The sequence below is a fragment of the Rhinoraja longicauda genome, chromosome 4, assembly GCF_053455715.1.
Source record: "Rhinoraja longicauda isolate Sanriku21f chromosome 4, sRhiLon1.1, whole genome shotgun sequence".
Classification (NCBI taxonomy): Eukaryota; Metazoa; Chordata; class Chondrichthyes; order Rajiformes; family Arhynchobatidae; genus Rhinoraja; species Rhinoraja longicauda.
In genome coordinates this window covers 92,984,230-93,007,122 of record NC_135956.1, presented here as the reverse complement: position 1 = coordinate 93,007,122, position 22,893 = coordinate 92,984,230, and the positions used below count along the sequence as shown (strand labels likewise).

Here is a 22,893-nt window from a genome sequence, read left to right as displayed (position 1 = left end):
AAGAGAGAGTTAGATAGAGCTCTTAAGGATAGCGGGGTCAGGGGGTATGGGGAGAAGGCAGGAACGGGGTACTGATTGAGAATGATCAGCCATGATCACATTGAATGGCGGTGCTGGCTCGAAGGGCGAATGGCCTCCTCCTGCACCTATTGTCTATTGTCTATTGACCCGCTGAGTTACTCCAGCACTCTGTGTCTGTCTGAGAAATCTGTGGATCAGATGCTGGTGAAGGGGATGAGCACAGATACTTGATGCTTGGCATGGGCATAGAAACACAGATAATAGGTGCAGTAGGAGGCCATTCGGCCCATCGAGCCAGCACCGCCATTCAATGTGATCATGGCTGATCACCCACAATCAGTACCCCGTTCCTGCCTTCTCCCCATATCCTTTGATACCTTACCCCCAAGAGCTAAATCTAACTCTCTCTTGAAAGCGTCCAGATAATCAGCCTCCACTGCCCTCTGTGGCAGAGAGTTCCACAGATTCACAACGCTCTGGATGGAGGTTCTCCTCCTCTCAGTGTGCTGGGTGGACACGTGTGCGTGTGGGGCGGGTGACAGTGCAGACAGTGAGGGAAACACACGTGGCATCTTTGGCGTGTGATGTGGGGGAGGGGCACTTACCCACCACCTCTGTCTTGTACTTGCTGTTGTCGTACTCCGCCCCGCACACCTCCAGCTCCACAAACGGACAAACGATGCTCCTTCCGTTCTTGGGCAAGTGCCGTGCTCCCAGGACCTGTGGTTCAGGATGGACAAGAGTTAGTGAGGTCCTTCGCTCACCATCGCCAGCATGGACAATAGACAATAGGTGCAGGAGGAGGCCATTCGGCCCTTCGAGCCAGCACCGCCATTCAATGTGATCATGGCTGATCATTCTCAATCAGTACCCCGTTCCTGCCTTCTCCCCATACCCCCTGACTCCGCTATCCTTAAGAGCTCTATCTAGCTCTCTCTTGAATGCATTCAGAGAATTGGCCTCCACTGCCTTCTGAGGCAGAGAATTCCACAGATTCACAACTCTCTGACTGAAAAAGTTTTTCCTCATCTCCGTTCTAAATGGCCTACCCCTTATTCTTAAACTGTGGCCCCTGGTTCTGGACTCCCCCAACATTGGGAACATGTTTCCTGCCTCTAACGTGTCCAACCCCTTAATAATCTTATACGTTTCGATAAGATCCCTCTCATCCTTCTAAATTCCAGTGTATACAAGCCTAGTCATAGAGTCATAGAGTCATAGAGTCCTACAGCACAGAAAGAGGCCCTTCGGCCCATCGTGTCCGCGCCGCCCGTTACCAAACACAGTCTAATTTTAATCCCATTTTCCCGCATTTGGACCGTAGCCCTGAATGTTGTAGCATTTCAAGTGCCCATCCAAATGCCTCTTAAACGTTGTGAGTGTTCCCGCCTCCACCACCACCCCAGGCAGTGAGTTCCAGACTCCAACCACCCTCTGGGTGAAAAAGTTCTTTCTCACATCCCCCCGAAACCTCCTTCCCCTTACCCTGTATCTATGCCCCCTCGTTGTTGAACCTTCCACCAGTGGAAGAAGTTCCCCGCCATCTACCTTATCTATGCCCCTCATGATCTTGTACACCTCGATCATGTCCCCTCTCAGCCTTCTCTGCTCCAGGGAAAACAACCCCAGTCTGCTCAGTCTCTCCTCATAGCCGAGGCCCTTCATCCCTGGCAGCATCCTGGTGAATCTCCTCTGCACCCTCTCCAAAGCTATCACATCCTTTCTATAATGTGGTGACCAGAACTGTACACAATACTCCAGCTGTGGCCTCACCAGTGTTCTGTACAATTCCATCATTACCCCCCTACTTTTATATTCGATGCCCCGGCTAATGAAGGCCAGTAACCCATATGCCTTTTTAACCACCCTGTCCACCTGTCCAGCTGCCTTCAAGGACTTGTGTACCTGTACTCCAAGGTCCCTCTGTACCCCTGTCTTCCCTAGGGTCCTTCCATTCATGGTGTACTCCCTCTCCAAGTTATTTCTGCCAAAGTGCATCACCTCGCACTTTTCAGGATTAAATTCCATCTGCCACTGCTCCGCCCATCTGACCATCTCATCTATATCTTCCTGCAGCTTGCAGATCCCTTCCTCGCTATTCACCACCCCCCCCCCTACCTTTGTGTCATCTGCAAACTTGCTGATCATGCCCTGTACGTTGACATCCAGATCATTAATGTAGATTACAAACAGTAAGGGACCCAACACCGATCCCTGCGGCACCCCACTGGACACCGGCCTCCAGTCACAGAAGCACCCTTCTACCATCACCCTCTGCCTTCTGTCACTAAGCCAGTTTTTTATCCATTTTGCCAAGGTGCCCTGGATCCCATGGGCTCTTACCTTCTTGACTAGTCTCCTGTGTGGGACCTTGTCAAAAGCCTTACTGAAATCCATGTATACCACATCCACTACACTACCCCCATCTACCTCCTTGGTCACCCCTTCAAAAAATTCAATCAAGTTAGTCAGACACGACCTTCCATTAACAAAGCCATGTTGACTATCCTTAATTAACCCTCGATCCTCCAAGTGAAGACTGATTCTGTCCCTCAGAATCTTTTCTAGCATCTTCCCCACCACCGATGTCAGACTCACCGGCCTGTAGTTCCCAGGTTTATTCCTACTGTCCTTTTTAAATAATGGCACCACATTAGCTATCCTCCAGTCCTCCGGTACATCCCCTGTTGCAAGAGAGGCTCTGAAAATTTGTGCCAGAGCCCCCGCAATCTCCTCCCTTGCCTCTCTCAGCATCCTGGGATACATCTCGTCAGGGCCCGGAGACTTATCCACTTTTAAGCCTGCCAGAGCCTCCAGCACCGCCTCTCTGTCAATAGCAATATGCTCAAGAACATCACAACCCTCCTGCTCCATTTCTAAGTCCGCATCGCCCTCCTCCCTCGTAAAAACAGATGCAAAAAATTCATTTAAAACATCTCCTACATCCTCTGGCTCCACACACAGCTTTCCACTATGGTCCCTGATGGGCCCCACTCTTTCCCTCGTTATCCTCTTACCCTTGATATACTTATAGAACACTTTGGGATTTTCTTTTATTTTGCCCGCTAGTGCTACCTCATGGCCCCTTTTTGTTCTCCTAATTTCTTTTTTAAGAACCGCCCTACACCTTCTGTATTCCTCTAATGATGCCTGTGCCTTAAGTTCTTTATGCCTTCCAAAAGCCCCCCTTTTTTTTCGAATCAATCCTACTATATCGTTCGACATCCAAGGTTCTTTGGACTTGTTTGTCCCACCCTTAAACTTTAGGGGAACATGCTTCCTCTGTACTTTTTCAATTATTCCTTTGAATGACTCCCACTGTTCTGATGCGGTCCTCCCCACCAGAAGCTGATCCCAGTCCACCAGGGCCAACTTCTGCCTTATCAGATTAAAATCGGCCTTGCCCCAATTTAGACATTTTCCTCTTTCCTCTGGTCCCTCTTTATCCTTTTCCATTACCACCTTAAATATCACTGAATTGTGATCACTGTCACCAAAATGCTCTGCCACTGACACTTCAGCCACCTGTCCGGCCCTAGTCGCTCCAGTCTTTCAACATATGACAGTCCCGCCATTCCGGGAATTAACCTAGTAAACCTACGCTGCACACCCTCAATAGCAAGAATATCCTTCCTCAAATTTGGAGACCAAAACTGCACACAGTACTCCAGGTGCGGTCTCACTAGGGCCCGGTACAACTGCAGAAGGACCTCTTTGCTCCTATACTCAACTCCTCTTGTTATGAAGGCCACATTCCATTGGCTTTCTTCACTGCCTGCTGTACCTGCAGTCAGTGAGGAGTTAGTGGGGGGGGGGGGGGGGGGGTGGGTCAAATGGGATAGTCAAGGATGGAGTTAAAGGGAAAGAGAGTAAAGGGATAGTTAATGACCCCAGAATTAACGGGAAAGAAAGCTCACAAAGGGATAGGAGAGTATGGCCAAGTGTAATAGGGATCGATGTGAAGGGTGAGATGAGTAAGGAATTAAAAGTATTGTATATGAATGTGAGAAGTATAAGAAGTAAAGTAGATGAGCTTGAGGCTCAGTTAGAGGTTGGTAGATATGACATTGTGGGGATTACAGAGACGTGGCTGCAGGAGGATTGGGCCTGGGAACTTAATATTCAGGGTTATACATCCTATAGAAAGGACAGGCAGATGGGCAGAGGTGGTGGGGTAGCTCTGCTGGTGAGGGATGAAATTCAGTCCCTTGCAAGGGGTGACATAGGGACTGATGAGGTAGTCACTGGATTGAGTTGAGGAATTGTAAAGGCAAGAAGACACTAATTGGTGTTATCGACAGACCCCCAAATAGTAGCCTGGATGTGGGGTGTAAGATGCAGCAGGAGTTAAAACTGGCATTTAAGAAAGGTAATGCCACTGTGGTGATGGGCGATCTCAATATGCAGGTAGACTGGGAAAATCAGGTTGGTTCTGGACCCGAAGAAAGAGAGTTTGTAGAGTTCCTCTGAGATGGATTCTTAGAGCAGCTTGTGATGGAGCCTAGCAGAGAAAAGGCAATTCTGGATTTAGTGTTGTCCAATGAACTAGATTTGACAAGAGAACTTGAGGTAAAGGAACCGCTTGGAGGTAGTGATCATAATATGATTAGTTTTAATCATGTGTGGACATTGGGCAGGTGTGTGGACATTGGACAGGTGTGCGGGACATTGGACAGGTGTGTGGGACACTGGGCAGGTGTGTGGACACTGGGCAGGTGTGTGGACATTGGACAGGTGTGTGGGACACTGGGCAGGTGTGTGGACACTGGGCAGGTGTGTGGGACACTGGGCAGGTGTGTGGGACACTGGGCAGGTGTGTGGGACACTGGGCAGGTGTGTGGACATTGGACAGGTGTGTGGGACACTGGGCAGGTGTGTGGACATTGGGCAGGTGTGTGGGACACTGGGCAGGTGTGACACTGGGCAGGTGTGTGGACACTGGGCAGGTGTGTGGGACACTGGGCAGGTGTGTGGGACATTGGGCAGGTGTGTAGACATTAGGAAGGTGTGCGGGACACTGGGCAGGTGTGTGGACACTGGGCAGGTGTGTGGACACTGGGCAGGTGTGTGGACACTGGGCAGGTGTGTGGACACTGGGCAGGTGTGTGGGACATTGGGCAGGTGTGTAGACATTAGGAAGGTGTGCGGGACACTGGGCAGGTGTGTGGACACTGGGCAGGTGTGTGGTGGGAGGGCGGGTGGGCGGGCACTTACCTGGAGCTGGATGCTGATGGGCTCCAGGCCTTTCAGGGTGTTCTTGTCAAAGGGGTCGAAGGTGTGGTCCTTCATGATGTCAGGGTGCAGCACGTACCCACACCGCCCGTTCATGCTGAAGATCGCCTGGTTCAGCTGCATCGGCTTGTCTGTGGAGGAACACCACGCACCTGAGAAACCCCAGCACTCTGTGAAACGTTACCTATCCATGTTCCCCACAGATGCTGCCTGACCCGCTGAGTTACTCCAGCATTTTGTGTCTACCTTTGATTTAAACCAGCATCTGCAGTTCTTTCCTACACATACCATGTACACTACCAGAGTCACAGAGTGATACAGTGTGGAAACAGGCCCTTCGGCCCAACTCACCCACACCGACCAACATGTCCCAGCTACACTAGTCCCACCTGCCTGCACTTGGTCCATATCCCTCCAAACCTGTCCTATCCATGTGCCTGTCTAACTGTTTCTTAAACGTTGGGATAGTCCCAGCCTCAACTACCTCCTCTGGCAGCTTGTTCCATACACCCACCACCCTTTGTGTGGAAAAGTTACCCCTCAGATTCCTATTAAATCTTTTCCCCTTCACCTTAAACCTATGTCCTCTGGTCCTCGATTCCCCTACTCTGGGCAAGAGACTCTGTGCATCTACCCGATCTATTCCTCTCATGATTTTGTACACCTCTATAAGATCACCCCTCATCCTCCTGCGCTCCATGGAATAGAGACCCAGCCTACTCAACCTCTCCCTGTAGCTCACACCCTCTAGTCCTGGCAACATCCTCGTGGATTGTGTCTGCACTGTTTCCAGCTTGACCACATCAGTCCTGTAACACAGTGGCCAGAACTGACCACAATACTCTCGATGCGGCCTCACCAACGTCTGATACAACCGCAACATGACCTCCCGACATCTGTACGCAATACTGTGGCTGTGCCCGAGGGTGGACAGCAGGTCTTGGCAGTGATGCTGCCCTTCACCCACACTGACCGCTGGCAGTACCCACACTGACCAGTGCCCCCACCCACACTGACCAGTGCCCTCACCCACACTGACCAGTGCCCCCACCCACACTGACCAGTGCCCCCACCCACACTGACCGCTGGCAGTACCCACACTGACCAGTGCCCCCACCCACACTGACCGCTGGCAGTACCCACACTGACCAGTGCCCCCACCCACACTGACCAGTGCCCCCACCCACACTGACCAGTGCCCCCACCCACACTGACCAGTGCCCCCACCCACACTGACCGCTGGCAGTACCCACACTGACCAGTGCCCCCACCCACACTGACCAGTGCCCCCACCCACACTGACCAGTGCCCCCACCCACACTGACCAGTGCCCCCACCCACACTGACCAGTGCCCCCACCCACACTGACCAGTGCCCCCACCCACACTGACCAGTGCCCCCACCCACACTGACCAGTGCCCCCACCCACACTGACCAGTGCCCCCACCCACACTGACCAGTGCCCCCACCCACACTGACCAGTGCCCCCACCCACACTGACCAGTGCCCCCACCCACACTGACCAGTGCCCCCACCCACACTGACCAGTGCCCCCACCCACACTGTCCAGTGCCCCCACCCACACTTACCAGTGCCCCCACCCACACTGACCAGTGCCCGTACCCACACTGACCAGTGCTGTACCCACACTGACCGGTGGCAGTACCCACTGACCAGTGCCCGCACCCACACTGACCAATGCCCCCACCCACACTGACCAATGCCCCCACCCACACTGACCAGTGCCCACACCCACACTGACCAATGCCCCCACCCACACTGACCAGTGCCCCCACCCACACTGACCAGTGCTGTATCCACACTGACCAATGCCCCCACCCACACTGACCAGTGCCCCCACCCACACTGACCGCTGGCCCTACCGACTGACAGGTGCCACCCTACCTGGCGTCTGGAAGTTGAGGGCCACCAGCTGGCTGCCGCACAGCCACATTGGCAGCGGGTCATAGTTTGATGAGTCGAGTCGTTGCCCACGTGGGTAAACACGGCTGAGTTGGCGCTGGTTGTACTGCAGGAACCGCTTGCCCTTGGTCTTGTTGGCGTATTTCTCAGCCTTGGTCTCCGGGAACGATGACATGTCCCGGTAACACGCCTTGTCAGTGCCGATCTCTGCCGGAAACACAGCGCCCGGTCAATAGGTGATCACACGTCACACGCGTACGCACGGTCACAGGCACACACATGCACATACACACGCACACATACACACATGCACATACACACGCACACATACACACACGCACATACACACGCACACATACACACACGCACACATACACACGCACACATACACACGCACACATACACACGCACACATACACACGTACACATACACACGCACACATACACACACGCACACATACACACGCACACATACACACACGCACATACACACGCACACACATACACACGCACATACACACGCACACATACACACACACATACACACGCACACATACACACACGCACATACACACGCACACACATACACACGCACATACACACGCACACATACACACATGCACATACACACGCACACATACACACACGCACATACACACGCACACATACGCACTTGCAAGCAAGTACACACACGCATGCACACAAGCACACACACACTCAGACGCACACGCACAAGTACGGACACACATACGCACACGCATGCAAGTACACACGCATGCACACATATGCAAGTACACACACGCATGCACACACACATGCACACGCACGCACCCACGCATGCATACGCACACGCACGCAAACACACGCACATGTCCACCCACGTGTACACACACACACATCCACGCAGGCACATGCACATAAGCACGCACACACAAGCACACGCATGCGCATACACGCATGGGCACACACGCACCCACACGTATGCATGCACATGCATGCCCACACATGTAAATGCTTTTTGTAAATGGCGCCAAAATATGGTGACTCTTGCAAAGGATTTCACTGTACCTCGTTACACTTGATAATAAACTAAACTGTAACCCAAACTGTAACTGTAAAGTTCATCAGTGATAGGAGCAGAATGAGGCCATTCGGCCCATCGAGTCTACTCCACCATTCAATCATGGCTGATCTATCTCTCCCTCCTAACCTCATTCTCCTGCCTTCTCCCCATAACCCCTGACACCTGCATTAATCAACAATCTATCTATCTCTGCCTTAAATATATCCACTGACTTGTGGCCTCCACAGCCGTCTGTGGCAAAGAATCCCACAGATTCACCACCCTCTGACTAAAGAAATTCCTCCTCATCTCCTTCCTAAAGGAACGTCCTTTAATTCTGAGGCTGTGCCCTCTGGTCCTAGACTCTCCCACTAGTGGAAACATCCTCTCCACATCCACTCTATCCAGTGCATGTGTGAGCTGAGCAAGAATAGTTTCATGGTGCAGGGCCCACTTGGCAATGGGGAGCAGTTACATTGTGGTGATCAGTGGAGTGTGTGCGTGGGATGGCCATGTACACATGGTGTGTGCGTGGGATGGCTGTGTACACATGATGTGTGCGTGGGATGGCTGCGTACACATGATGTGTGCGTGGGATGGCCGTGTACACATGATGTGTGCGTGGGATGGCCTTGTACACATGGTGTGTGCGTGGGATGGCCGTGTACACATGGTGTGTGCGTGGGATGGCCGTGTACACATGATGTGTGCGTGGGATGGCTGCGTACACATGATGTGTGCGTGGGATGGCTGCGTACACATGATGTGTGCGTGGGATGGCCGTGTACACATGGTGTGTGCGTGGGATGGCCTTGTACACATGATGTGTGCGTGGGATGGCCGTGTACACATGGTGTGTGCGTGGGATGGCCGTGTACACATGATGTGTGCGTGGGATGGCCGTGTACACATGATGTGTGCGTGGGATGGTCGCGTACACATGGAGACGTACTTTCCTCATCGAAGGGCACAGGTCGGCAGTAGACCACCAGCTCCGACAGCTCCAGGGCAATCTTCTTCCGCCGCTCCATGATCTTGCCTTCCTGCATCTGTTTCAAACAGGAAACGGCAACCATTCAGTTCACTCTAGTATAATGTCACGTGTACCGAGGTACAGTGAACAGCTTGTGTTGCGTGCTAACCAGTCGGCGGAAAGACAACACATGATTACAATCGAGCCGTCCACAGTGTACAGATACATGATAAGGGAATAACGTTCAGTGCAAGGTAAAGCAAGCAAAGTCCGATCAAGGATAGTCCGAGGGTCACCAATGAGGTAGATAGTAGTTCAGCACTGCTCTCTGGTTGTGGTGGGATGGTTCAGTTGCCTGATAACAGCCGGGAAGAAACTGTCCCTGAGTCTGGAGGTGTGCGTTTACACACTTCTGTACCTCTTGCCCGATGGGAGAGGGGAGAAGAGGGAGTGGCCGGGGTGAGACTGGTCCTCGATTATGCTGCTGGCCTTGCCGAGGCAGCGTGAGGTGTAGATGGAGTCAATGGAAGGGAGGTTGGTTTGTGTGATGGTCTGGGCTGCGCCCACAACTCTCTGCAGTTTCTTGCGTTCTTGGATGGAGCTGTTCCCAAACCAAGCTGTGATGCATCCTGATAAAACGCTTTCCATGGGTTTAACTTGTGCTGGGAAACAAGTTCTCCCCTCTCTCCAAATGGCTACGCTACAAACCTAGACTGTTCACCCAACCCAGGACCCAAGGCACTGAATCTGTGCCGTGCTCCCAGTGTGGTCTGACCAACTGCACATGATGTGCTAACCTCTGTACTCAACGCCCTTCCCAATGAAGGCCAGCGTGCCAAACGCCTTCTTCACCACCCTGTCCACCTGACCCCCTGAAAGCCAATTCACATCCAAACCTGCCAATAAACGCTTCCTTCTCTCAGCTTTTCAGAAGCTTTTGACTGAACCTCGTTTACACGTGACAATGAACTAAATAGGATAAGCCTTGACCATGAAAACCAAGCCCACAACACACATTGCTGCACTGGTGGGTAAGGCAAGGCAGTGCCTTTACCACCTCAGACAGCTGAGGGAATTCAGAGTGTCTCTGAGGATCCTTCATTGCTTCTACTCTGGGGCTGTAGAGAGCATCCTGTCCGGCAACATCACAGTCTGGTTTGGGAACAGCTCTGCCCAGGACAGGATGGCTCTGCAGAGAGTAGTGCGTTCGGCAGAATGCACCATGGGAACTACACTCGTCCCCCTGCAGGACCTATACATCAGGAGGTGCAGATCCAGAGCAAGCAAGATCATGAGGGACCCCTGCCAGCGGGTCAGGCAGCATCTGTGGAGAACATGGATAGGTGACGTTTCACAGAGTGCTGGAGTAACTCAGCGGGTCAGGCAGCATCTGTGGAGAACATGGATAGGTGACGTTTCACAGAGTGCTGGAGTAACTCAGCGGGTCAGGCAGCATCTGTGGGGGGAAGGAATGTGTGGCGTTCGGGGTCAGACTGTGGTGTGATGTATATGTTGTATTGGACAAGGCTAGCGAGGGGAGCAGGTGGGAGTCCGTGTTGGAGTTGCGTTGCCCGGGTGTGGGCTCTGTGGTCCACGATGCCTTACCCTGGCGTCGGCGTTCTGTGCGGCCTCACGGATCTTGGCCACCCAGTCGGCGAGATCGTCCTGGCTGTCAGCTGCCACGTCCAGCAGCAGAGCGGGGTGACACGTCTGTTGGGAGTTGATGGTGAACACGTGCTGCTTACTGCCCTTGCCATCCTTCTGTACGACTGTCAAACAAAGGACAGCGTTAACATGCTGCCTCACAATCTGACTGACACACACACACCACACACACACACACACACACACACACACACACACACACACACACACACACACACCACACAGACACACCACACACTGACACACCACACACTGACACACACACACACACACACACACACCACACACACACACACACACACCACACACCACACTGACACACACACACACCACACACCACTGACACACACACACACTGACACACACACACACACACACACACACACACACACTGACACACCACACACACACACACACACACCACACACTGACACACCACACACTGACACACTACACACTGACACACACACACACACACACACACACACACCACACACTGACACACCACACATACACACACTGACACACACACACCACACACTGACACACCACACACTGACACACCACACACTGACACACACACCACACACTGACACACCACACACTGACACACCACACACTGACACACACACCACACACTGACACACACACACTGACACACACCACACACTGACACACCACACACAGACACACCACACACTGACACACACACCACACACTGACACACCACACACACACAACACACACCGACACACCACACACTGACACACCACATACTGACACACCACACACTGACACACCACACTGACACACACACCACACACTGACACACCACACACTGACACACACACCACACACTGACACACCACACACACACACACCACACAGACACACACACCACAGACTGACACACCACACACTGACACACCACACACTGACACACCACACACTGACACACACACCACACACTGACACACACACACTGACACACACACCACACACTGACACACACCACACACACACACACACCACACACTGACACACACACACACTGACACACACCACACGCACACACCACACACACTGACACACCACACACTGACACACCACACACTGACACACACACACTGACACACACACACACACACACACCACACACTGACACACTGTGCTAGGGTCACGAGCAAGGCCCAGCACTGTGAGCCAGAGGCAGCTTCACTACACAGGAGGATGGGGGTTTCAGAGTTAACCAGACCGTGGACCCATTGGGCCCAAACCTCTCCTGCATTGGTGCAGCACCCTCTCCTCCCCCCTTCCCTCCACCCCCTCCCTCCCTTTCCCCTCCCCCCCACTCCATCCCCCTCAACACCCCTCCCCGGCCCCTCCCTAGGAGATAGATTTAAACTTTAAAATGTGAGTAACTTTTAAAATATAACACTGGTTTCAATGAACCTTCTTCCATTAGCACCATAGGGACGACGGTGAGTTAGGTGGGGCTGAAGTTGTCAAGCTATGGTGTACCGTTTTGGCTGTAGTTCAGGGACTAACAAACAAACAAGGAGAGTTTTAGTCTGTAGATGTGTACTGATTGCGTGTTGCGCGGGGTGAGCCTGCTTTACTTACCTAGAATTGCGAGTTAAAGTAAAACAGGTTGTTTTGCAGAACTGCAGAGGTTGTTGTGACAAGAGGAGAGAGGCCCAAAGCCTAGTGGTCCCACAGAGAACAACAAGTCTGTTCTCGACAATATACACTGGAATTTAGAAGGATGAGAGGGAATCTTATTGAAACGTATAAGATTATTAAGGGGTTGGACACGTTAGAGGCAGGAAACATGTTCCCAATGTTGGGGGAGTCCAGAACCAGGGGCCACACAGTTTAAGAATAAGGGGTAGGCCATTTAGAACTGAGATGAGGAAACACTTTTTCAGTCAGAGAGTTGTGAATCTGTGGAATTCTCTGCCTCAGAAGGCAGTGGAGGCCAATTCTCTGAATGATTTGAAGAGAGAGCTGGATAGAGCTCTTAAGGATAGCGGAGTCAGGGGGTATGGGGAGAAGGCAGGAACGGGGTACTGATTGAGAATGATCAGCCATGATCACATTGAATGGCGGTGCTGGCTCGAAGGGCCGAATGGCCTCCTCCGGCACCTATTGTCTATTGTCTATCGAATCGGTGCAGAAATGTGCTGATGTTGTGATTAGCTGGAGCCGTGTGTACTGGTGAATACATATAGTGCCGGGGCACAGAATGATGGAGTGGGTTTGCGAGGAGCTGGCAAGTATGTGGCCATACTTGTAGTGACTCTCCCACCCGCGTAATAAAGCTGTGTCTTTACCATGAGCATCAGTGTGTGATAGTGTGATAGTGTGGGCAGGCTTTAACGAGAGAGACAGATGCACAGTGCTGTGGTAACGAGCAAGGACCAGCTGGGCTAGGCAGGGGAGAGTGTTTGTAGACAATTGTTCATTAACCTGCAGACCTGTGCGTCTTTCCCTCCAAAGAAATCTCAACGTTGGGACGGGCTGGGACATTCCTCACTGACCCTCTACAACAGATCTGTGCCGCGGTTAAACCTGGGCTAGCACTGGGACGGCGGCACGGTGGGGCAGCGGGTAGAGCTGCTGCCTCACAGCGCCACAGACCCGGGTTACATCCTCACTACGGGTACTGTCTGTACGGAGTTTGCATGTTCTCCCCGTGACCTGCATGGGTTTTCTCCGGGTGCTCCGGTTTCCTCGCACACTCCAAAAACGTGCAGGTTTGTGGGTTAATTGGCTGGGTGTAAAGTGTAAATTGTCCCTAGTGTGTGTAGTGCGGTGTTAGTGTGGGGATCGCTGGTCGGTGTGGGCTCGGTGGGCCGGGGGGCCTGTTTCCGCCCTGTATCTGTAACCTAAGGTCAAACCGGATGTGGAGACTGAGCGCACTCACCCACGTAGCACGTTGGAACGTCAATAAACCCTTTGAGGAAACTTCCCAGCGGGCTGTTCTCCACAGACTGCGGCAACAACAAACGGAAACACATGTTACACCAGCACATCTGGGTGTTACACCAGCACATCTGGGTCTTACACCAGCACATCTTCCCTGTCCCGCCTGCAACTGATCCAAAACGCCGCAGCGAGACTCCTGACGGGTACCCGTAAAAGGGACCACATCACCCCGATTCTGGCCTCTCTCCACTGGCTCCCTGTACGGTACAGAATCAACTTCAAGCTCCTCCTATTCACGTATAAAGCCCTAAATGGACATTCCCCCCTACATCAAAAATCTTCTAACCCCCCTCTCTAACTCCAGGTCCCTCAGATCGGCCGACTTGGGGCTATTCACTATCCCACGGTCTAGGCTTAAACTCAGGGGTGACCGCGCTTTTGCGGTTGCAGCTCCTAGACTGTGGAACAGCATCCCTCTCCCCATCAGAACTGCCCCCTCCATCGACTCCTTTAAGTCCAGGCTCAAAACATATTTCTACTCCCTAGCGTTTGAGGCTCATTGAGGAGGCGCTGTGAACTGTTTGCGTGCTACTGTATGTTTTCATTTTTTTTTCTATTGGAACCTAATCAGATGTACAGCACTTTGGTCAACGTGGGTTGTTTTTAAATGTGCTATACAAATAAAATTGACTTGACTTGACTTGACATTCATAGTTTATAGAGTCACAGAGTTACACAGCACAGTCACACATTGGACCCATCATCCAATCTTGTCCACACTGGCTGAGGGGTGATAAACGGGCAGGTGGACCCCCCCCTCACCCCCTTCACCCCCCCGTCCCCCCCCCATCCCCCCGTCCCCTCACCCCCCTCACCCCCCCCTCACCCCCCCACCCCCTTCACCCCCCGTTCCCCCCCCTCACCCCCCATCCCCCTGTCCCCCCCACGTCCCCCCTCCTCACCCCCCTGTCCCCCCCCTCACCCCCCCTTCACCCCCCTGTCCCCCCCCTCACCCACCCCATCCCCCCCCGTCCCCCCCCACCCCCCGTCCCCCCCCCTCACCCCCCCCATCCCCCCCCGTCCCCACCCCCCCCCACCCCCCCCCACCCCCCACCCCCCCCGTCCCGTCCCCCCCGTCCCCCCTCACCCCCTCCGCCCCCCACCCCCCCCAACCATCCCCCCTCACCCCCCCATCCCCCTCACCCCCCCCCACCCCCCCCCCTCACCCCCCCCTCACCCCCCCCATCCCCCCCCTCACCACCCCCCCATCCCCCCCCTCCCCCTTCACCCCCGTCCCCCCCCCACCCCCGTCCCCCCATCCCCCCTTCACCCCATCCCCCCTTCACCCCCCCTTCACCCCCCCGTCCCCCCCCACCCCCCCATCCCCCCTTCACCCCCCGTCCCCCCTTCACCCCCCGTCCCCCCCTCACCCATCCCCCCCCTCCCCCTTCACCCCCCGTCCCCCCCCACCCCCGTCCCCCCCATCCCCCCTTCACCCCCATCCCCCTTCACCCCCCGTCCCCCCCTCACCCCCCCCACCCCCCCTCCCCCTTCACCCCCCGTCCCACCCCCACCCCCGTCCCCCCATCCCCCCTTCACCCCCCCTTCACCCCTCACCCCCCGTCCCCCCCTCACCCCCCCTTCACCCCCCGTCCCCCCCCCATCCCCCCCATCCCCCCTTCACCCCCCGTCCCCCCTTCACCCCCCGTCCCCCCCTCACCCCCCCCTCACCCCCCCCATCCCCCCTTCACCCCCCGTCCCCCCCCCTCACCCCCCCGTCCGGCTCCACCGTTGCCATCTCGTTGCTCCTCTCCTCCACGTAATTGGCCGGGAACCACAGCTGTTTCTTGCCCCCATAATCCCCTCTCCACCTGGTGGCACAGAGACAGGAACAGCAACATCACTCACAGTCAAGTCACATCCAGTCTAGCCTAGCCCAGTCCAGTACAGTCTAGTCACGTCTAGTCCAGTCCAGTCCAGCCCAGCCCAGTCCAGTACAGTCTAGTCACGTCTAGTCCAGTCCAGTCCAATCCAGCCCAGTCCAGTACAGTCTAGTCATGTCTAGTCCAGTCCAGTCCAGCCCAGCCCAGTCCAGCCTAGCCCAGTCCAGTACAGTCTAGTCATGTCTAGTCCAGTCCAGTCCAGCCCAGCCCAGTCCAGTCCAGTCCAGTCCAGTCCACTACAGTCTAGTCACGTCTAGTCCAGCCCAGCCCAGCCCAGCCCAGCCCAGCCCAGCCCAGCCCAGTCCAGTCCAGCCTAGTCCAGTGTAGTCCAGTCTAGTCTAGTCTAGTCCATACCAGTCCAGTCCAGTTTAGGTTAGGTTAGTTAAGGAAGGTCTCTACCTGAAACGTCCCCCATTGCTTCTCTCCCGAGATGCTGCCTGACCCACTGAGTTACTCCAGCATTTTGTGTCCATCTTTAGTCCAGATTAATTGTTTAATTTAGTTTAATTCAGTTTAGTTTCGCTTAAGTTTAGTTTAGTTTAATTTGGTTTAATTTAGTTTAGTTTCATTCAGGTTAGTTTAGAGATACAACGCGGAAACAGGCCCTTCGGCCCATCGAGTACGTGCCGACCAGCGATCCCCACACACTAACACTACCCTACACACTCTAGGGACAATTTACATTTACACAAGCCAATTAACCCACAAACCTGTACGTCTTTGGAGTGTGGGGGGAAACCGGAGCACCCGGAGAAAACCCACGCAGGTCACGGGGAGAACGTACAAACTCCGTACAGACAGCACCCGTAGTGGGGATGGAACCCGGGTGTCCGGCGCTGCATTCGCTGTGAGGCAGTAACTCTACCGCTGCGCCACCGTGACCGCCCAATACTGATTCATCTTGTGTGTGCTATGTTGTGACATCCCTGTTTCTCTGAGATGGGACCCTATCTTGGCATTATCTTCACATCACCAGTTGCAGTCTGAGCTGTCACCATCTCAGCTATTTGATCTCCAGCAGAACATGAATCAGTGCGGGAGGAACTGCAGGTGCAGGTTTACACTACAGATCGACACAAAATGCTGGAGTAACTCAGCGGGTCAGATAGGGGTAGAGCTGCTGCCTCACAGCGTCAGAGACCCGGGTTCCATCCTGACTGCGGGTGCTGTCTGTACGGAGTTTGCACGTTCTCCCCGTGACCTGCGTGGGCTTTCTCTGAGATCTTATAGAGGGGTATTAAATCATGAAAGGAATAGATCGGGTAGATGCACAGAGTCTCTTGCCCAGAGTAGGGGAATCAAGGTTTAAGGAACGAGCTGCCAGAGGAGGTAGTTGAGGCTGGGACTATCACAAGGTACAAGGATAGGACGGGTTTGGAGGGATATGGACCAAGTGCTGGCAGGTGGGACTAGTGTAGATGGGGCATTTGGCATGCTTGCTAGTTGCGGGCAGGTTGGGCCAAAGGGCCTGTTTCTGTGTTGCATGCCTCTACAGTTATAGTTTAGTTTATTGTCACGTGTACTGAGGTACAGTGGGCCGAAGGGCCTGTTTCCACACTGTATTTCTAAACTTAACCAAGCTAAATATCTTGAGAGAAGGAATAGGATTTGTTTCGGATGGAGACCCTTCGTCAGTCTGAGTCGGGTGGGGGGGGGTGGGGGGGGTGGGGGGGGCACAGAGGTACGAGCCAGACTCACCAGCCACCCTCCTGCTTGTCCACGTTGTGGATCAGGGCCTGCTTACAAAACGACAGCTCATCCTCACGCTGGGCCTTGTAGTCGTACAAGGCTTTCACTGTGCACTGTGAGAGAGCACACACCAGTGACTGAACAATCACACACACACACAGCGATCCCCCCCCCCCCCTCTGGCAGGGAGCACCAACCCCCCCCCCCCCCACCTCCCCACCCCCCCCCCCCCCACCGCCCCCCCGCCCCCACCGCCCCCCCCGCCCCCACCGCCGCCCCCGCCCCCACCCCCCCCACCCCCCCCACCCCCACCGCCCCCCCCGCCTCCCCCACCCCCCCACCCGCCCCACCGCCCCCACCGCCCCACCCGCCCCCACCTCCCCCACCGCCCCCACCTCCCCCACCCGCCCCCACCCCCCCCCACCACCCCCCACCGCCCCCCCCTCCCCCACCACCCCCACCCGCCCCCACTGCCCCCACCTCCCCCACCACCCCCACCTCCACCACCCGCCCCCACCTCCCCCACCTCCCCCACCGCCCCCACCCGCCCCCACTCGGCCCCGCTCCCCGAACACACTCCGTTAGCCTGCACTGTCCGGGCATACAGCGGCCCCTGGGCCTACAGTGTCCGGGCCTACAGCGGTCCCCGGGCCTACAGCATCCGGGCCTACAGCATCCGGGCCTACAGCGGCCCCCGGGCCTACAGTGTCCGGGCCTACAGCGGCCCCTGGGCCTACAGCGGCCCCTGGGCCTACAGCGTCGGGGCCTACAGCGTCCGGGCCTACAGCGTCCGGGCCTACACTGTCCGGGCCTACAGCGTCCGGGCCTACAGCGTCCGGGCTTACAGCGTCCGGGCCTACAGCGTCCGGGCCTACACTGTCCGGGCCTACACTGTCCGGGCCTACAGCGTCCGGGCCTACAGCGTCCGGGCCTACAGCGTCCGGGCCTACACTGTCCGGACCTACACTGTCCGGGCCTACAGCGTCCGGGCCTACAGCGTCCGGGCCTACAGCGTCCGGGCCTACAGTGTCCGGGCCTACAGCATCCGGGCCTACAGTGTCCGGGCCTACAGTGTCCGGGCCTACCGCGGACCCCAGGCCTACAGTATCCGGGCCTACTGCGACCCCCAGGCCTACAGCGTCGGGGCCTACAGCGTCCGTGCCTACAGCGTCCGGGCCTACACTGTCCGGGCCTACACTGTCCGGGCCTACAGCGTCCGGGCCTACAGCGTCCGGGCCTACACTGTCCGGGCTTACACTGTCCGGGCCTACAGCGTCCGGGCCTACAGCGTCCGGGCCTACAGCGTCCGGGCCTACAGCGTCCGGGCCTACAGCGTCCGGGCCTACAGTGTCCGGGCCTACAGTGTCCGGGCCTACAGTGTCCGGGCCTACCGTGGACCCCAGGCCTACAGTATCCGGGCCTACTGCGGCCCCCAGGCCTACAGTGTCCGGGCCTACAGCGTCCGGGCCTACAGCGCCCCCCCGGGCCTAGAGCGTCCGGGCCTAGAGTATCCTGGCCTACAGTGTCCAAGCCTACAGTGTCCAGGCCTACAGCGCCCCCCCGGGCCTAATACGGGACAAGGGTGGTCCCATATGGGACAGACTAATTTAGCCCACAATCCGGGATGTCCCGGCTAATACGGGACGGTTGGCAACCCCACCCCACCCCACCCCACCCCACCCCACCCCACCCCACATCCACCACACCCCACCCCACCCCACCCCACCCCACCCCACCCCACCCCACATCCACCACATGGCCAAGGCTCTGGGTCTCACCCTTGCTGTTGGCATCTTATTGGCTTCTACGTAGAAGTGTGGTGTCCTCATTTCATACAAAGCTCCGTAGTCCAGCTCCTGAAAGCAAGGTGAATAATCGTCAGTCAGAGAGACAGTGATGACCATGAATGAAGAGAAGTGACCAGCGGCAAAGTGGAGAGTTGGCATTCCTTGTTCATCAATAGTTCAGTTGAGATGTAGCACAGAAACAGGCCCTTCAGCCCACCAAGTTGGCACTGACCAGCGATCCCCACACATTAATGCTATAGTTTAGTTTATTGCCACATGTACTGAGGTGCAGTGAAATGCTACTCTACACACACCAGGGACAAGTTACAATTTTTACCAAAGCCAATTAACCTACAAACCTGCACGTCTTTGGAGTGTGGGAGGAAACCGGAGCACCCGGAGAAAACCCACGCAGGTCACGGGGAGAACGTACAAACTCCGTACAGACAGCATCTGAGGTCAGGATTGAACCTGAGTCTCTGACGCTGTGAGGCAGCAGTTCTACCCGCTGTGCCAAAATACTTTAATATTCTTTATCATCACCTTGGTGACAAGGCTGGTGACCTAAACATCTATGTCCATGTTTGTCTCTGATCAGTGGCAGGGTCAAAGCAACTGCCACAGAGTGCTGGAGAAACTCAGCAGGTCAGGCAGCATCTAGGGGAAACTCAGCAGGTCAGGAGTATCCATGGAGGAGAAACTCAGCAGGTCAGGCAGCATCTAGGGGAAACTCAGCAGGTCAGGAATATCCATGGAGGAGAAACTCAGCAGGTCAGGCAGCATCTAGGAGGGGAAACTCAGCAGGTCAGGAGTATCCATGGAGGAGAAACTCAGCAGGTCAGGCAGCATCTAGGAGGGGACGTCACTGCCAATGGTTGTTTGCACCAAGACAAGATCACTCCTGCAGAAATGCTCCTGATAAACATGAAAGAAAAGTAAGTTCCAGCTTGTCAGAGCGTCACAGCATGGAAGGGTAGCACAGCGGGTAGAGCTGCTGCCTCACAGCGCCAGAGACCCGGGTTCCATCCTGACTAGGGGCGCTGTCTGTACGGAGTTTGTACGTTCTCCCCGTGACCTGCGTGGGTTTTCTCCGGGTGCTCCGGATTCCTCCCACACTCCAAAGACATGCAGGTTTGTAGGTTAATTGGCTTCTGTACGTTGTCCCTCGTGTGTGTAGGATTGAACTATACAGGGCAATCGTGGGTCAGCATGGACTCAGTGGGCCGAAGGGCCTGTTTATGCACTGTATCTCCAAAGCTAAATCTAAGGACCTACATCCCAATTCATCCGTGCCCCATCTAAGCTGATCGCATTCACCGATGTTACTCCAGCTCTTGTGTCCCACTTACCCACGTTTGGTCCAGAGGCCTCGAAACTTTATCCGTGTTGCCAGACCTAAAGACCTGTTTCTAAACGTTGGGATAGTCCCAGCCTCAACTACCTCCTCTGGCAGCTTGTTCCATACACCCACCACCCTCTATGTGAAAAAGTTACCCCTCAGATTCTGGTTAAATCTTTTCCCCTTCACTTTGAACCTATGCCCCCTGGTCCACGATTCCCCTACTCTGGGCAAGAGACTCTGTGCATCTACCTGATCTATTCCCCTCATGATTTTGTACACCTCTATAAGATCTCCCCTCATCCTCCTGCGCTCCATGGAATAGAGACCCAGCCTACTCAACCTCTCCCTGTAGCTCACACCCTCTAGTCCTGGCAGCGTTTGTGTGGTGTGGACGGGTGGAGAGGGAATGTGGGAGGGCCTCTCTGGTGTGCCACTTACTGTGGTACCCATCTTCTCCAGCGTCTCCTCGTTGATGGGGTAGCGAAGCTTCATCTTGCGGTACAGCGAATGCTTCTGGTAGTAGTTGACCAAGTCCACCAAGCTCTCAAACTCCGCCGAGCTGCCCAGCATAAAGAGGCGACTCTCCTGCTGGATGCGACAGTGTTTGATCTTGCCCTCCGCCCTGGAGATCACAGACAGACAAGGTGGACATCACCCCAGCAGACCCTGGGCATTCACACGCCAACCAACAACAAGCCCAAGATGGCGGCCAACCCAGGCCACTATCTGTGTGCCAGCCACAAAAGCAGATGGACATCGCTTACTGTAACGTAGGTTCACCAGGTTAATCCCTGGGATGGCGGGACTGTCGTACGAGGAAAGATTGGAAAGACTGGGCTTGTATTCACTGGAGTTTAGAAGAATGAGAGGGGATCTTATAGAGACGTATAAAATTATAAAAGGACTGGACAAGCTAAATGCAGGAAAAATGTTCCCAATGTTGGGGGAGTCCAGAACCAGGGGCCACAGTCTAAGAATAAAGGGGAGGCCATTTAAAACTGAGGTGAGAAGAAACTGTTTCACCCAGAGATTTGTGAATGAATGAATGAATGAATGAATGAATGAATAAGTTTATTGGCCAAGTATGTGCAGATACAAGGAATGTGCCTTGGTGCTCCGCTCACAAATGACAACACAAACATACAGTTAACAATTAAGAATAAAGCATAAACACATCAAAACAATAAAGGATACAACATTACGGTTTAAACATGTGGGTGAAAATAAACCAGAACAAAAAAGAGACTACAGACTTGGGTTATTGAGTAGGACTGTCACTCGTGGAAACAAGCTGTGTTTATGTCTGGCTGTGGCTGCTTTGACAGTCCGGAGTCACCTTCCAGAGGGAAGTGCTTCAAAGAGTTTGTGGAATTCTCTGCCACAGAGGGCAGTGGAGGCCAATTCACTGGATGAATTTAAAAGAGAGTTAGATAGAGCTCTAGGGGCTAGTGGAATCAAGGGATATGGGGAGAAGGCAGGCACGGGTTACTGATTGTGGATGATCAGGCATGATCACAATGAATGGCGGTGCTGGCTCGAAGGGCCAAATGGCCTCCTCCTGCACCTATTTTCTATGTTTCTATGTTTCTAAGGCTGTGGAGGCCACAAGTCAGTGGATATTTTTAAGGCAGAGATAGATAGATTCTTGATCAGTGCGGGTGTCAGAGGTTATGTGGAGAAGGCAGGAGATTGGGGTTAGGAGGGAGAGATAGACCAGCCATGATTGAATGGTGGAGTAGACGATGGGCCGAATGGTCTAATTCTGCTCCTATCCCTTATAAACATGTGTAGGAAGGAAGTGCAGATGCTGGTTTACACCGAAGATAAGACACAAAGTGCTGGAGTAACTCAGCAGGTCAGGCAGCATCTCAGGAGAGAAGGAATGGGTGACGTTTCGGGTCGAGATTCTTCTTCAGACTGAGTCAGGTAGAGGCAAACATAGAGATATGGAATGATAAGGTGTGAAAACGAGGGATCAAAGTGGACGAAGTTCAAGGAAAACATAGAATGGATCTTTGTTAGTTTGGAGAAGGTGACAAGGAATATCACAGAGATAGAATGTAATCAGGGGAACAGTCAGACTGGTGGGAGAACTGGGAATGGGGAGGGATGGAGAGAGGGGGGAAGCAAGGGTCACATGGTGAGAGAGGTTGTTATAGATGGTGCTGGGGTGATGTCCATTGAGGCAGTGTGAGGGTGTGACTGGTGGGGGCACTCACCGGAAGGAGATGGCGTAGGAGTTGGCCTCGTTCCTCAAACGCACCAGGAACGCCCCGTCCCTTGGCACACGCATCAACATGTGTTCCGCCTGGAGCCGCGTGAGGTTA

At 54.5% G+C, this 22,893-nt stretch overlaps 1 protein-coding gene across 1 annotated transcript in view; it reads right to left on the bottom strand.

The window, feature by feature from the left end:
• Positions 1–22,893, bottom strand: part of LOC144593044 (1-phosphatidylinositol 4,5-bisphosphate phosphodiesterase gamma-1-like) — an 89,196-nt gene that overhangs the window by 1,773 nt on the left and 64,530 nt on the right. Inside the window, 11 exon segments of the mRNA XM_078398458.1 lie at positions 627–741; positions 5,236–5,384; positions 7,159–7,383; positions 9,192–9,288; positions 10,818–10,981; positions 13,804–13,870; positions 15,577–15,676; positions 17,447–17,550; positions 19,216–19,293; positions 21,005–21,188; positions 22,786–22,893. The exon segment at positions 22,786–22,893 is cut by the window's right edge and continues 12 nt beyond it. Of these exon segments, the coding sequence (XP_078254584.1) occupies positions 627–741; positions 5,236–5,384; positions 7,159–7,383; positions 9,192–9,288; positions 10,818–10,981; positions 13,804–13,870; positions 15,577–15,676; positions 17,447–17,550; positions 19,216–19,293; positions 21,005–21,188; positions 22,786–22,893 (1,391 nt within the window).